We start from the raw sequence: 17,106 nt of genomic DNA, 5'->3' as shown, positions 1-17,106 counted from the left end.
TCTCAAAGGATTTTGCTTGCCTGCAAACCTTAACATACTGTGGAATAGCTTGAGCAGAATAATGTATAGTTTAGGCAATATATGGATACACTGATTTTGTTGACAAAGTACAACAATAAAATTATTACTTCCCTGTTCATCTGCTGACCGTGAAACACTGGCATATTTTTAATGCTGCTCTGCTAGTAAAAACGTACTCTATCAGGTGTTTCAGGATAATAATGTGCCTAAGAAAAGCATTTTTTGACAATAATACGCTGTAAACAACTACAGTAGTTTTGATATTTTATAAACCATTTCATAACCATCTTCTGTGTCCTGTCTAAAGAGTGACCTATGATGGGCTTGTAAAAATTAAAACACAAAAGCTAATAGCTGCGTTAAAGGTTACCTATTTATGTGAAGTGTCTGGTGCAGCAACAGAGGGTAGCAACAAGGCACCATGAAAATGCTAAATCAGGAAGTTCTGAAAAAAAGACGACAAGAAAAACAGTTCCCATTTATTGAGCTGAGAATTTTTAAAATTAGTGTTTAATAATGGAAGGCTAAAGGAATAGAGTTAAACATTTGATGAGTGAAATGCATCTAGAAATTATACCAAGGGGAGTCATATACAGAAAGACCCAAGCAAGAATTTGGTACTTGGGCTGTTCCCCAAAACTCATTCTTGGTGTTAAATAATAAATTAATAATTTAAGCCATTCAGCTTCAGCTTTTAGGCAGCTGCACCTTGAAATGCAAGTTAACTCAGCCTTAGCAGAAAGAGGGAAATCTTTTATGATTCTGTCTTTTATTCATATTTTAAACTTTTAAAATTGGTTTTATAGTCATTCCTTTATTTGCTTGTTGGCTGGTGGGTGTTCTGAATTTGAAATGCCTCACACTACCCCTGATCTTAGCGTGTATAAATGTAGAATGACCTTGATTGAGATTAGATTCACTATCATATTCATCCCCTCTTGCTCAGTAATTGCAGCATGCCTCTTTCAAAAACAAAGAACAAGGAAAAGAAAAAAAGGAAAACTCAAGAGAAGCTTTTTCTTTCTCTGAAGTTCCAAATGACCAGGTGCCAACACTTCTGAATAGAAATCTTCCTTGGAAGGTTTCAACCTGAAGGAAACTGCTATAGTCTGAAACTATGGTCTTTCCTAATGAATGTATTCATGCAAACTTATCTCCACAAGCAGAAGCAATTTTTAAACTAGCTATGCTATTTCTTTTTTTTTTTTTTTTTTTTCCTAGGTGTTAATAGTTCTCAGTTTATTCTAGTAGCTAAAAAACATGTAAAAAAATAACTCTTTTCTGAACTCCTGGGTGAAGCCATTCTGCTTGTTTCAATCACCTGCTATCATCCTGTTTATCAGTGGATAAAGACTCAAAACCTACTTGATGGTTCAGTTGCCTGAAATGCTGTACAGAGGGTTTGCTGGAGTCACTCTCTGGCAGCTGTGACATTCAACAGAAATTATCCAATCTGTCCATCTTGTTCTCACAACTGGAGAAAATTACTGTGATCAAAATGGAAAGAAGAGGAGTTAACCTTTTATTTCTTCTCAGTAGGGTGGTTTTCTGTAGCAGCTGGGAAGTTTAGCTCTTGTGGGTTTCAGTTTCCCATCACATCCAATTCATTTGTGTTTCTGGGCACTGGGATTCTCTGACATGCTTTTATTTGCTGAATTATCAGTTCTTTCTGGATAATATGAAGAAAAATTCTGGAAGTGTTCAAAGATATGTCTCAACACATAAGCCACCTCCTAGGTAGCAGAGACCTGGACTTGGCAGATGATGTCTGGATTAAAAAAACCAAACAAACGAACAAACAAAAAAGACAACATATATTTTCATTTTAGGTTGTCTATTTTAAATTATACTTTGGTCTAGGATAGAGGGAAATAATCAAAGACAGCTTGGACAAAGAATAACAGTGTCAATTCTGTAGGATTTGTAAATTAAAATATTCTGGAGTGTATCAACAGCAGATGTTGCTTAGAAACCTGTCCCATATGGAACAGAAATACAACCTAACCAGTGGGACCAATGGTACTTGTAGTTGAAAGCAGTGGCCTAATACCAGTTTGTGGCAACACTGCAGAAAATAGTGCCACTGTTTGCTGCTGCTGCTACTCTATATGTTGGGGGATGATAAGGAAGGAAAAAACAAAATATGTACTTGCCTCCATAACTCATTCTATTGTGTTCGCACATGGTGTAGAAGAATGACGTTTGAAAAGTAAACATGATTTCAGCTAATAAAGTGGGAGGGAGTGGGGGAGGATTAAAAGAAAAATCATGACACCTTTTAGTTTGTAGATTTGTTTTCAAGACTTTTTTACTCCAGGCTTTTAACTTAATTTTTCTTATAGCACTTTAGAGACTTTGATTGATTACAGCATCTGATTTTGATGAGTCCAGAGGCATCATACCTAAGAAATTCCTTGACTATACTTTCTCTTTTTCTTCATTATAAGTTTCTTCAAACGAAATCTTTTGGTTTATTTCATTTGTCTCCATCTGGTCTGACGTGAGAGGAAACCGCATTCTTTGAATAACTTGCACATAATTCACAGCTTTTCTTCTCTTAGAATGGTTGCTGAGAAAAGACTTAAAGTACCAGACAAAAAAAGACAGCCCGTGTATTGCCATCAACGTGCTAAGGTTTTGTGTAGTGAACTTTCCCAGGGAGTGGACCTTCAGGGGATGAGAACAACTTTTTCAAAGTTGTACAATATTTACAGTTATACAGCCCTAAAGATTTAGCATATTTATGAAAACATTTAATCTATCCTGCATGTGGATTGCCATACACATATAACAAGCATTTAGTGCATCCTTCTAATTTTTTCCTTTAGTCCAAATACTTCAAAATTTAGCCTTTGCTGTTTTGCACTTTTTATTATCACAGAGGTAGTATATTACATGAATTCCAGTTATAAGCATTTTCTTACAGTATTTCTCCTACCTTTTTGTCTAGGTACAATACCAGAATGGATTGACTTGCGATGTAGTAGTTCTGCAGAGTCATGACATAAGTAAAAAAACTCCCATAGGATCTCTAATTATTATTTTTTTAAAATCTTATTTTTTATTTCCTGCAGATGTGATCCATACTGTTGGGCCGATTGCAAGAGGCCATCTCACCGACACTCATAAAGAAAACTTGGCAAATTGCTATAAATCCTCTCTGAAACTGGCAAAAGAAAACAACATCAGATCGATTGTAAGTACTGTATGAGAACACATTATTTTTTGTAATTTGGATCTTTGTTTTCTTGCTGTAGAATAATTATAATGGTAGGCTTCCAGAAGGATTTCTTGTTGTATGTGGTGTGAAAAAGCAGGAAATTAGATATCATTTGGTGAAAATAGTTGCTAGAGGAAAGGGATATGCTTATTTTAGGAGTTAGGGAAAGTTGGCCTGGTAGGAGGGATACAAACAACTGTCTCATTGAGAAAGGGAGCGAGCTGTTCCCGTGGCTCATTCTTATACTGTATTATTTATTAAAAAAGACCTAAGCAGCCACTGGTCAGGAGAATAACTGCATGAAATATTGCCTCTTAAATAGATGAGAAGTGATTAATTTGTTGTTTATTCTGTCTGTTAATGTTTCTTCCTAAGAATAAAGGTATTGGTCAAGTGGCACTGCTTATAGCACATAGTCACCAAAATCATAGCCTGTTATATGATATTCCATTGCATTATAAAGGTTCTTTGATTGCTTGAAATACATGCTACGTTTTTGTATCTCAAAAGGCCAGATTTTCCAAGTGCACAAAGAAAAGGAGCTGTTCCCTCTCCGGCTCTGGAGATTTGATTCTGTAGCTGAAACTGTTGCAGCTGAAGTCTTTGGATATCTGTAGGTTAGTTCTCTGTATTCTTAACCAAGAAGGAAGCTGTCACCTGAGCCTGACTTCACACCTTATGGGTCATTTTGGCTGGTTGTGTGATAGCACATATGTTTGGCAACTTAGAACACACACACACTCAATCTAAAAAAATGTTAGCTGGACCAATGACATTATATCAGGATGAAATATTCAGTAAAGAAAAGCTAATAACACTGAAAAGTCACAAATGGAAAATAAAGCATTATGAGGAAAGGGGTAAGACAGAGGTAGGGCTTTGAGCCCAAGTTATATGTACCCTTCAGAGTTAAACCTGATGAATATTGCTTATTTCTTTCTTGTTGGTATAAACTGTGCTCTTCACACTTCTGCTAATGAAATCCTCTCTGTACTTCTCAAAATGGTGTCCAGTGAGCCCTCCCTGTGCCATTGTCCAGCCATGGAAGAGGGCTGGTACCCAATTCGGTTGTTACTTGATCCTTTTATGTTTTATTTCTTTTAATGCTGGGCAGATAAGTTAGTACTGAAAGCAGCCTTGGAGTTGGGGGTGGGGGGACACGTTTTGAACTCCTCTCTGGGATTGTTTAAACACACAAGGATGTTTCTGTTCTGCTGTGATTCTCATTGGATCCCGTAAGATCTCTGTGCTGTTGCTCCTATATTCATCCTTGTTCCTGCCTTCAGGCTCTGGACAATTACATGCTGCTTCTGGGGCATTCCTATTATGAGGAGGGAAGAAAATAAAAAATAATAATAAAAAAATAAAATTAAAAAAAATCAATCAAACAAACAAACAAACAAAAAAAACCCAGCCAAACAAGAAACTACTAATGAAATGCTGTAAAAGGGAAAAACTGCATTAAGCATCGGGCAATGCTTGTGTCTTCAGTCGTTCTGTAATTTTAGGACATGCTAGGTGGTAGCTTGGTGTTTAACATGGAATAATAGAGTGGTCACACTCATGGGTTTCACACTAGCCTGGTATTTTAGTAAGAAAAGATGACCACAGGAGAAGTCATCCATGGGTTATTTCCTTGCTGGTTAAGCACTGTTGACTGTGCACCTGTTTGAGATAAAAAATACTCAACACCCAGACTTGCGGAACACAGCTGCACAAGCTGAACAGGAGCCAAGAGCCATTCATTCATACCAGCATTAAGAATCTTAGCAAGCAATATGGATTTTAAAGTCCACATGACAGATCATGGACTGTTCTGAAAAGCCCTAAGTCCAGTGATTTCAGTGATGCTTTGGGAAGTGAAGGTTTCTTGAGTGTCTACCCTAATGAACAATTCAAGCCTGGGGCAAAGTAAAATGTATAATTCATTCAATTAAGGAGCAGTAGATTACTGTGAGTCTGAAGAAAAGAATACAAAATACAAAGTACAAGTGGGTTTCACAAGACCCATACAGTAGACATAGAGGGAAAGGAAAGAAAACGAATAAAAATATCTACAGACTCCTGAGGCTTGCAGAGACCCAATAGAGAGAACAGAAGTACTCAAATTGACTCAAATAGACAACATCTGAGTGTGGACTGAAGTATGGCAACAGATATATTTGCAATAGGGAGAACACAAACAAAAATTGGGGAGGGGGGAAAAGGTTACATGTGTAAAACAAGGAAGACAAAATAATCTGTGCTGATTGATGGCATATTTTGATTGCCTCTTTAATAAGAAGGCGAAATAAATATGGGAAAGTGGAAAAAGAGAATTTTAAAATAGGTGCTACGTAAACGCAGAAAAAACAATGTATATTTGAAACATATAAATAAATAGGTATTGATGATAGCAAGTTGTAGTATACTAGAGGAATTAACTAAACCAGAAAGCGTCAAAGCACTAGCAGTTATAGTAAGTGAGCAGGAAGAAGAAAGACATTAAAGGATTGTAGCAACATGACTGTGTTGCCTATCTTCAAAACATAAAGGACAGCAGGTCTAGAAATTAATGTAAAAAGAGGAAGAAAACCCCCACAAGTCAAATTGTTTTGAACATGAATTGTGTCATGGGAATTAGAATTGCTGGAGGCATTATGAATGAGGAGTAATGATGAATGGCAATGTATCAAGTTGGACAGAAGTGTGCAGGATGACTCAGGGTGCACCGCTAAACGCAGTTTAACATCTTTATTAATGATTTTTGAAGAGTACATAAACAGCTCATTAATTACATTTACAAATGATGCTACATTAGGCAGTGTTGCAAACACTAGAAAAGGACAGAGATATATGATGACAATTGGTTACAGAGACTGTGAATATAACCTCACCCAGCACCCGCTACAGCACCAGAAGGGAGTTTTTGCCTCCACTCCAGTGGAAGATAGGTCGGAACCAGAGCTGACAGCTACAGTGTAACTTGGCATGGGAAAAGATGAAGTAGCATATGGTGGGGGAAAATAACCCGGTTCGCAAATAGTCAAATGGGGAAAGAAGTGTGCTGGACAACCAGCATAATGAAGAAATGGTCTTGAATAACAAGCCTCCAATTAGACATGCTTACAGCAGTCGCTTGCTTTGTTTCAGTGTTACATATTGTTGAGCTGCCTATCGAGAAATTATGGGTGCCATAGAGATTGTGGTTTCTGTTCAAAATGGACTGGGGAAGCAGGCATAGAATCGGAATAGATCAAAACTCACTTATACATATGTGGATGTAGATGCTTTACGTACTGAGGAAGGGAAACAACGATCTTGAAATGCTGGGTAAATTGTGAGATGCAGCTTTATGGAGGGGGGAGGGAAGAATGTCATTGTGTGTATGACAAAACGGCACTTAAATCGTGTAGCTGATATTAATTTGGGTTGTGTTCGCATCCAAGGTGTCCAGGCATGGATGAGAGCAACTCTGTGCTAACTCTTGGGGGAGCACTGAAGTCTCATCTGAAAATGTTATAATCTCAGTATATAAAAGAAAGATGTGATGGGTAAAACCAGAAATGAGATGAGGGAATATAATGAAATGCCAGTCAGTGAGATTCCCAAGGTTCATAATTCACCAGCAGCCCAGCCACAGGCAAAGATTTGCATAGCCATTAAGGCAGAAAGAAGAGCCTCAGGAACAAATTTGATTGTCTGCAGGATTGTTCAGAGAAATCAAACAGCCCCTGACATTTGTCTCCCGTGCCCGTTTTCTCAAGCCTTTTACGTTCAATATGAGGTTTCAAATGCAACATCAGCTATTTTCATACGGGAGTTTCTCTCTCGGGTCATCTACTCCATCTGCCTTTTAGGTTACCAAAGTAAAGTTTATGTTTGTGTTTGTTCTTGTTATCTGGCATTCCCCAAAACATGCATCGCTTTTTCCTTTGCACTTATTTTTGTAGCTGTGGCCACTACAGGACGCTTGAGCTGCTCTCTGACTATTTGTGTGGTCATTGGTGCTGCGTGGACCTTTGTGTTGGATAAGTCTTACTTATGCAATCCTCTGTCTGGTTAAGAGGATACTTGATACATTGTTTCTGTTTATCTTCCCTTAAGTTTATAGAGGTCAGTGGGAGAAAAAATAATTAAAGTAACACAAGGAGTTTATCTGAGGAATACAGAGTTGTCATTTAAGCAAATTAAGTTTCTTAAACGTTCAGAATAATTTTCTAATAATATAAAAAATTGTATTTTGATGTTTGTCTCTTTAATACGCTAGTAGCAATTGCTACTCTGCATCAATTAAATCTCTGCTGCCTGAAACACTGGGAATACATTACAGGAACCAAATCTTCACTAAAAGAGGAAATGGTAAAAATAATCCAATAGATGCTTTTTTTGTTTTCCTGCATTAGTTTTCTAAATAAGAGTCTTACAGGTCAATTAATTGTTAGGTTATCAGGCAGACTGGGGAAGTTTTAATCACTGTTTTCAGGGATTAAATTGCTCCCCTGTTTACACATTGTTTGAAATTATCTACTATGTGTGCTCTGACTTTTTTCGGAGGACCTCCTGTCCTGCTTTTCTTTGCATACACTGCTTTGAAGTCATCTGATACCCTGGAACTTTTCTGAACATCAAGCACTTCCCTGCCACATGCTTCATTCAGCCTTTGCTTCTTGTTAAAAAAATCTCTCAAGCAATTGATGTCAGTTGAAGCCAGGATTGCAGTGAAACGGACACTTTATGAACTACACAGAAAATAAAAAGAAAGAGCTGTGCACTGTTGTGGGTGGGATCCAAGTCAACAGTGTGTTTGCAGAGAAGGGAAGTTGGTGCTGATCCCTCACCCAGAAGGCTGGGCAGGCTTCCTCTGCAGTGGTTACAGAAATAGAGAAGTTTTCTTTGGGACTGCAGCCCTGCTGTTGTTCAGGACTGTGTTCGGCATTGCAGTCTTCAGGATTGCTTCAAGTTGGCAGGGGGTAAATTGTAAAGCTTTAACAAGAAGCATTTCTTTAGACCATGCTCTCTGACCTCCACCTCTAGGGAGAATTATGGCTAGCATGTGGGGGCTGGAGAAAATCCTCAAAGATTGCAGCTTTGTGAGTTGCAGAAGGAGGCCTGCTTATCACCAACAAACGCATTAACAGGGCTAAATACAGAAAGTTTTCTTTGAGTTCCCTAGAGTTAGATAGGGAAGAATTCATGCTGTTCTAGAGCCTTACTAGATTAGTTTGCTCTTGTATTAAAAAAACATGCACCAAAAATATCAGTCTGTCTTTCTGCCTGGATGTTTGTGCTATGAATGCAAAAGGGAGTCTTGCTCCAGGGAAAGCCTCTTAACTGGAATTTACTTCTCAGCACAACCACCCTGCTCCTTCTGTCTGAAAGATATAAAAGCAAAAAGCCATCTAGAAGTATCTCAGAAGTAAGAGGACCTATTCAGGGGCTGACTTGCTCATCTTCAGGTCGAGTGGAAAAGCCATCACTTGGCAGTGGGATGGCTAGTGACCTGTAATAATGGGATATTTCTGGGAGAGTAGGTTGTCTCTTTTGTCTCTGGATAAAGCGGATCCCTCCTGTGCACACAGCTTATGCTGCGTTTTCGTTAGGGTTATTACAAAAGTATGCTAAATAAGATCGGGACACGCTTTCTGAAAGCCATGCTTACATTTCTGGGGTCTTAAATCAGTGTACACGATGCATATTACTAGCTGTGCATATGCAGTGCTTTTAAATTAAAGTATCATTTGAGGCTTTGTTAGATAAATTTTCCTTCCATCTAAATATTAAGTTAATCTACAGAGAGTTTCAACTAGTATCCTTTTTGTAGGTGTTTTTCACAAACAAGGGTCATTTACTTTAATTGCATTTGTTGTCTTGGTATTCACAAAGTTAATACCAATACTAATGTAGCTCATTTGTACAGAAACACAACCTAATCATTATTCAGAGTAGCATTTTAAAATACATCAAGAAAGCTACCTGCCACTTCTCTGTTTATAGCACTTAAGAAATAACCAAATTGTCTTTTTAACTGTGTTAAATATTTGTCCCCACCTGTAATTGGGGATTTTAAAAATAGACTTTGCAGCTGTGCACTGATATTCTTGGTATTTGTATTCACCTTTAAAAGGAAGTTGTACTTCTGATAGGCTGCAGTGTTTCTTTGAGCTTCATTTGAGTGGAGACATATTTAGCACCTGTGATGCCTGAATCTTCAATTTTAACTCATGGGCTTAAATTTTTAATATAAATTTCAAACCCAGATTGTTCTCAGCTCCTCCTGTTCTAAATTATAAAATTCACAAAAGAGGAATTTTACTTCGGTTGCAGAAAGGCAATTAGAACGGTGTACTACAACGTATTGGCCTAAGAGATCGTTTTTCAGTCTTGCCTTCACCTGCCTTGTTCTCTCATGATGCAGTTATGTTTTAGGGAAACGTAAAGCAATTTTTTTTGTTGTTTTTAAGGAAACTTTTATTTCTTGCTGAGAATGTTGCCATAGCAATGAGTTACAAGTCTGAAATTCTTAAAGGTTGACTTTATTCTATCATCTGATTTTCTGATATAGATTCATATCCATCAATCAGACGGGTTGCTTTGGAAGGAAATTTCTGCAGCATCATAAATCCACTTGATTTGTTTATTTGAAACACTTGTTTAACTTGTAAGCTGTGATATGACTGATCTTACATTTTCAAACTCAGCTTTCTCTCCAGCTTAGCCTTCCTCTTTTTTTTTTTTTCCCCTGTTTAACTTTATTCTTCTCTTAGTTATTTTCCAGATAATATTTAAAAATTGATCTACTACATTAAGTTTTTAAGTTTGCTTAATTACCATGTTGGCTTTTTAAATCTGCATCAGATGAGGAGGTTGTGATCTTTCCTTTTGGTTACAGAAATTGCTATAGCTGGTCACACTTTTGTTAACCCAAGGTGAACCTGCTGCTTTGTTTTGCATGTGCTCCCAACCATTTCTTCAAAAATGATCTTGGCAGATTGAATCACAATCCAATTTCTTCAATAAGGATTTCATTAAATGAAATGTATTCAGCAAGATCAAATATAAATTGTTACACTTTAACAGAGATGCTCATTCAACTGAGAAAGGTTGAGGAATGATTGTAGCCCTAGGCAGAGGTTCCTCAGAGAATAAGCTGGAATTTGTAGTGGATCATGCACTGAAAATGAGTTGACAACATTACCCAGTTGTGGGGAAAACCAAGAAAGGAGCAGCTGTAGAGTGACAGTTAAACTGGAAAGATGTGTGAAGTTACCTATTGTGCTACTTTAATACAGCTAACTGGGCTGCTGTGTCCAGTGTGGGGAACTGGAAGACAGTGTTTCAGCCCGGGATGATTATGGAGTTAGAAACAGCACCAAGAGCAGAGTGAAAGAAAAAAAAAATTTAAGTCCAGAGAATAGAAGGCAGGAAAAAAATGAACGCATAAAAGACTATCAAAGAGTAACAGTTAATAAATTGTTGTCTGTCTGGGGACACAACAAGAAGTAACTATCTACATTTATAGGAATGGAGTTCTAGGTTAGAGGCGATGGGGAATTTCCTAGTTGGAAGGATGGTAAAGCATTGGGAAAATTGTGTAGGAAAGTGATGGCTCCACCAGTATCTGTACGTGGGCCATCACTAGCATTTGTTGACACCCAGGTTCTTAATGCATTCAACGCTGCCAAAAGCCTGAAGGCTGACAAAGCCAGAAGGTTTTGTGCCAGCAGCAAGGCTGTTGCAGCCCTGGGGAAACGTCAGGTAGCCTCGTCACGGCTGGACAGTGCCGACTTCTGACGAGGGACACCCCCCCGTGCCCCATCCTGGGAGTTCAGAGGCGGTTTGAGTACAGACAGGGACAAACCGAGCAAGTGCTTGAACTTCTAACAACAGACAGGTCTTAGGATGCTGGGGCTTAGAGACTGCACCCAGTAGCATTAACAGAGGACAAAAGCCCCTGTAGTCCTTCCACCCACCTGGTTCCTCATCTGCCTGACCACAAACAACTGTCTAGACAGTATAAATAAATAAGAGTGGTGCTTTAATAAATGGATTGCGTTACTAGGGAGCCTCCTTTCTCTGTTTTCTTGGTCCATGATATTACTGTTGTAGCTGTTCCTGTACCATGGTGATTTTGTGAGGGGAGGAGGGAGAAAGGTTAGTTCTTTTTGTTGAAGTTAATGAAATATTGACTATACACTTTACATAGAACTGAACTGGTGGAATAAAAAAGGAAATTGCTTGTTCAGGAAGAAGTTCTGCAAGTTTGCGTATGTGATGGGTTTGAAGTGTGATAATTCACCAGTCACCATGCAGGAATCCTATGCTTAAAAGGATGAAACTTTCTACAAACACTGTCTGTTGTCTTGATAATTGGGGAACTGAACTGACTCATTAGGGAAGGACAAAGTACAAATCTGTCAGACAGTGGACAATGATGCTAGTTATATGAGACAGCTCATAAAAACTAGAGATTGCTGGAAAGTCTACACCATAAAGTGCAGAGGATGAGAATTCTTGATGTTTCTTTACAGAGGAAATTGTACTGGGAAAAAAAAAAAAATCTTTATTTTGATTGAAAAATAAAAAAAGAAAAAAAAAAAAGTAAAAATAGACTAGAGGAATTCTTATTTGCCTGCAAATCTCAGCTGTCTGGAGTCAAGTGTATAAGATGCTTGTCATTATTTGAATAGCATGTTCTTAAAATGGAACTTCATAGTAAAAGTTGATGGCATACACAAATTCCTAACAAAACCCATGGAGCTGGTGGGCTGTGGCCATCGGGCTCTGGTCAAATTCATTGTTATCCTCCTACTTTACTTCCTTTCATTGACCTATTCCCTGTCATCTTGTTCGCAGTTTGTAGGCTCTTTGGGAAGTCATGTATTTGCTCTGCAAGAACAGTCTGTGTGCTATGAAGGTGCAATCCCTGTTAAGATTCATGGGATTCACAGCAATAGCAGTACCAGAAAATAATACTTGCAACAGAGTCAATTTTTTTTTTTTTTGACACCGACTGCAGTGACTGTCTCCATCACCAGAAGTGGAGTCAAATTCTGCTGAAATTAGAAATTGCCTATTCACAGGTTTTCATGCTGGAGGTACCCTTCATGACGCCTAGAAGTGTACAGAGGGCTGTCTGGCAGATAGTGACTTGTCACTATCAGATTTTTTTTCCTCACAATTTAATGGGGAGGAAAAGAATGCATGATGCTGCATTGTAGCACTGCATGGTGCTCCCAAGGTCCCTGTCACTTGGCATTATTCATCTGATAAATTTGAAACGCTTCTGTACATCCCATTTGTTTTTTTAAACATTGCCTTAATTTATCTATGCAAAGAAAAGACTATAGTATGAAATATCTGCATTTTTTACTTGAAATCAGTCTACTTTTCAGACAACAGATTAAAAAAATTGATTATTTTGAACATTGTTTTTTATATTTACATAGCTAATATAAAGCAAAGAAATGAAAAAATAAAATTATAAATTATTCTGTGTATCAAATGGGCATTATAGTACTTAACAAGGTTAAAAAATAAGTACTTCATTACAGTGTAATATCTATTTAGGATCAAAGTAAATATATTGCAAAGTGCTTCTGAAAAATAAACAAACGGGCATGTTTTCATGAGCTCTGTTTGCCAGCTCGTTAAATATGTTTTCCTTGAATTGCTACTAGTCGCTTGGAGCTACATACATTGTAGAGAAATTATATATCTTGTCATAGCTGCATACAAGAAAACAGCAATGATCAGTAGTTAGCTACAAAATTTATACCCTTACCTGAGAGATTTTTTTAATACTATTCCAGTATGATGACGTCACATTATTGTTTTAGGCCTTGTTGTGGTTTGAGCTCAGAAGGCAACTGAGCACCATGCAGCTACTTACTCCCCCCCAGCGCTGAGAAGGAGAAAATAAACAAAGGCTTGGGATTTGAGAATAGGACAGGGAGGGAAAAATCACCCCATTGTGGTCACAGGCAAGAAAGACTCATTAGGGGAAGAAAAAAAAGGACATAAATTTATTACAGACACTAACAACAGTAACACTTAACAGACAGAGTAGGACAGTGAGAAGCATTGCCACATCTTGAGAACACCTTCCCCCACCCCTCCCTTCTTCCCGGGCTCAGCTCTGCTCCCGATATCTCTACCTCCTCCCCCAGTGGTGCAGGGGCAGGGAATGGGGGGTGCAGGCAGTGCTGCCGCTTCTTCCTTCTTCAGAGGAGGGCAACTTCTAGAACATCTCCCCCTGCTCCATCGTGGTTCCCCTCTCACAGGAGACAGTCCTCCACAACTTTTCTCCAACTGGATTCTCTCCCACGGCTGCAGCCCTTCCCGAGCTGCTCTGGTGTGGGACTCCCCCGCATGCTGCAATCCTCCGAGCACTGAATTACAGCAACAGGGGCTGCTGCTTCCCACAGGATCCCGGCCTCCTTTGGGTGCAGTCACCTGAGACAGCATGCTGGTGTCTGCTCCACCGTAGATCTCCATGGGTGGCAGGGGGGGGCCGCCCTGCCGTCTCCCCACAGGATACAGGGGGGTCTCTGCTCCGGCACACCTCCCCCCTCCTTTCTTCCTCCGTTCCTCCACTGACCTTGGTGTTCACGCAGCTGCCCCAACTCCTCCTCACCAGTCCCACTGCTCATCACCACGTCCCTTCTTAAATACGTTCTCGCAGAGGCGCAGCTGATGGGCTCGGCCCTGACAGAGGTGGGTCTGACTTGGAGCCAGGGGAGCTTCAAGAGGCTTCTCACAGGGGCCACCACTGTAGCCCCCTCCCCTGCTACCAAAACCCCACCACTCACTCAAACCCAGGACAAGCCTGTACATTGTAAAACCACTGTAATTTGAATAATATAATTAAAGTGATATGATTGGTACTTCAGTATTGCATTCTGATGAAATATTCTCTTGTTTCATCTGAAAAAGTGTTCTCACCAAATTAAACTACATGCAGTCCATATTCAAGTAAAGAATTTAGCAGCCTTATTTTTTCAAAACTGACTTGCTTATGGTTGAAAACAAATATAACAAAGTAGTTTTGGTAAAGAAGACAAAGAAAAAAAAGATGTGTGTTGTAGCATGACTTCCTGTGGTTTGCCATAGAAGGACATCACTTCAAGGGAGAGGGAACTTTTTAAAATTGTGATAATTATACGTAAATGAATTTTTCATTTTCTCTTGTTACACCTTTCCTAAAAGATGACTGCCCAAGTTAAAGCTATAAGCTGAAAACACACATTTCTGTAGACTACAGTTAGCTTGAGCATTTACTTTACTAGTGGTCTTATTAAAAATTATTATTTATTCTATTCACGTTGGAATATAGAATATGTTACATTGCAAATATTTTTTTTTTTTCTAAAGAAATAAATCAACATGTTGCTGCTTTTTATGAGTTGTCACACCTTTCAGAACCTTCTCTGATGTATACTGGCTGGATTAAATCTTTCTGAATTAAATCTCAACCTGTGTCTATTCCACACAACTGTGCACTTCCAGAAGAGGAGCAGACATCCTGAGACAATGAGTTATGTTTACACCAAATGACATATTTTGGATGGGAACCTTGGATGGTGATCTCAATTGAGAAAACTTAAATAGCGCTGGGGCAGAATTATCCACTAATGTATCCTTGAACAGCCGATCCTGACTCTGAACTTCCATAAACGCAGCGCAGTTCTTTCCCTTGATTGTGCGAAAAAGAGGAAAACTGCAAATGTATCAGAGCCTGTATGAAATGTGAGAGAGCATAAGCCCAACAAGTTTTTATATTTATTACCTGTCGGTATTCCTTGTTGTGGAATGCATCCCTCGCTAAGTCAAGCCTAGACAGTCAGGCTTTGTGCAGGAAATTTTGCTAGTGTAGTAGTGATGGGATTATTCACCCTTGTCTGTAAGCAGATGATGCTGTTTCAGTATGACCTCTCTGTGTTCTTTATTTCTGCCTGCCCTGGATTCATCTCTGGCCACCCTTGTAAATGTGCTTCTTTGTGTTTCGGCATGTTGGAACTGAAGGGTGTCTGTCCCACTGTCACATCCCTGAAGCTGAACATCAGAGTGTTTGCATGATACAGAAAGTGGTTTACCTGCCCGCTTCCTGCAAAAGGAGGAAACGTTGACCTTAGTGATCCTGGATTTCTAAACTGTTTTGGATCTTGGTCTTAAATCTCCATCTCCTATTCAGTTCTTTTTTATGTCCTTTCTAAGTTCTTGTGTGAACATCTTTTCCAACTGGAGCATTGCAGATCTGAATCTTGTTTTTCAAAGCAAATTACACCATGGTGCAAAGCATTTCTTCATACATCTGTTACATGCAGGCATTCCTGTTTGACCTTTTTTTATCTATTCTTCCATTCTCAAATATACCAAGACTAAGTTTTGTGACAAGGACAAGCTCAAGACAAATGTAAGTCATCAAACTGTCATTTTTTCTTTCTTTCTGCTGAATTAATATCTCCCTTGCATTCTAATTCCCCTCTTTACGTACCATGGTGCCATATTTTCTTTCTTTAACAGAGAAACAGTGTTCCAAACATTTTATTATTATTTACAGCAATCCTGAGTTGTTATGTTTGTTGTTGTCTGTAGCTTTGTTCCTTTTAAATGTTTACGTACTTCCCTTCTTTGATCACTCAAAGTGTGTTTCATAATGTTTAAACTTTATAGGACATTTCTTTATTTATCCATTTTCTTAATCTCTCTCCATCTCCCTTTTGTTCTGTATTCTCAGGTGTCTTATATATTTCGCTGCTTTTGAATCATCTGCAAAATTACTAAGGGTCTTTGACTATCAGAGCTGCTGAGTTGCATTATATAGAAGTAAAGTTGTACCCAGACCTAATTGAGACAGCAGATATGTAAAAAATTCTCATTTGGTTATCTCACTAACACATCTTTTCTCCATTGCCCTGGCACAGAGATGAGGAGTGTGGCATGTAAGCTGAATTTTTGATGCAGTATTAGTATCTGAATGTTCACAATTCACCAGTTCAGAAAATGAAATGCAGCTCCCTGTTTTCTTAGGAAAGCAAGCAAGCCTATAGCACTATATCCAGGTATATTCAAAATAAAATACAAAAATTTTGCTAAAAGATAGGAATCATAAAAAAAAAAAAAAAAAAGAAGTTTCATTAGATCGTCAACCATTTGGTAAATACTGCAAGGTTGTGATGCTGCGTGACATTGGTTCATTCAAATAAGCTGCTGTCTGAGAGGATGTATATCCCTGATATTTCATTTCAGGACTTCACCTCTAGAAGCTAGTGACATTAATGACAGCTAATTCTACTTAGGCCCAATGGTGGTGGTGACTACAGCTTGTAATCGGACATTAGAAACAACCCACGTGATAAATTCAAGATGTTGAGCCAAATCACCTACTGCACTGTTGACTTTAATTAAAATTGCTGATAATCGATGTTTTAAAAGCAGGAACTGCTGGTGTTCTTCATCACCATTTGTTGTGCATCAGCTCAGTGGTACATCTGTTTCCTTCATTTATAGCTGGGGGGGGGTGGTGGTGGAATATTTTGCCATGCTCATGTATTTGGACTAAATTGGATTTATTTTTTGGAAGGCCTAATCCAGTATCATCAACATCATCTGAAGGATTTCTGCAGGTACCAGAGACAATCAAAATAACTTATCCCATTCTGGCTAAATACTGATGAATCTCAAGCAAAAAGAGCTCTGTCGCAGCTGCACTACCTGTAATCCCTGAACTGAGTAACTTGAATGCATTACTACAATTTATCGTCATTCCTTTCCTTTGTAGTGCAGATGTACTTTAAGTAAATGAAACCATTTTTCTTTATTATCTCCTTGTTAAGAAAACCAGCCCTTTCATTTTCCCCAAGTGTAGGGCTTCTCTGAATAAA

The 17,106-nt window shown here is 38.6% G+C and overlaps 1 protein-coding gene across 2 annotated transcripts in view; it reads left to right on the top strand.

Moving 5' to 3' along the window:
* MACROD2 (mono-ADP ribosylhydrolase 2) overlaps positions 1 to 17,106 on the top strand; it is a 902,990-nt gene that overhangs the window by 522,529 nt on the left and 363,355 nt on the right. For both annotated transcript variants that reach the window (XM_032994762.2, XM_032994761.2), the window contains exon 6: positions 3,096 to 3,217. In XM_032994762.2, coding sequence (XP_032850653.2) covers positions 3,096 to 3,217 — 122 coding nt within the window. The remainder of the gene's footprint in view (positions 1 to 3,095; positions 3,218 to 17,106) is intronic.

This window comes from Tyto alba, unplaced genomic scaffold (genome assembly GCF_018691265.1).
Source record: "Tyto alba isolate M040663 unplaced genomic scaffold, T.alba_DEE_v4.0 Super-Scaffold_16, whole genome shotgun sequence".
Taxonomy (NCBI): Eukaryota; Metazoa; Chordata; class Aves; order Strigiformes; family Tytonidae; genus Tyto; species Tyto alba.
The sequence above is the reverse complement of the archived record's forward strand: the minus strand, read 5'-3'. Positions and strand labels throughout refer to the sequence as shown.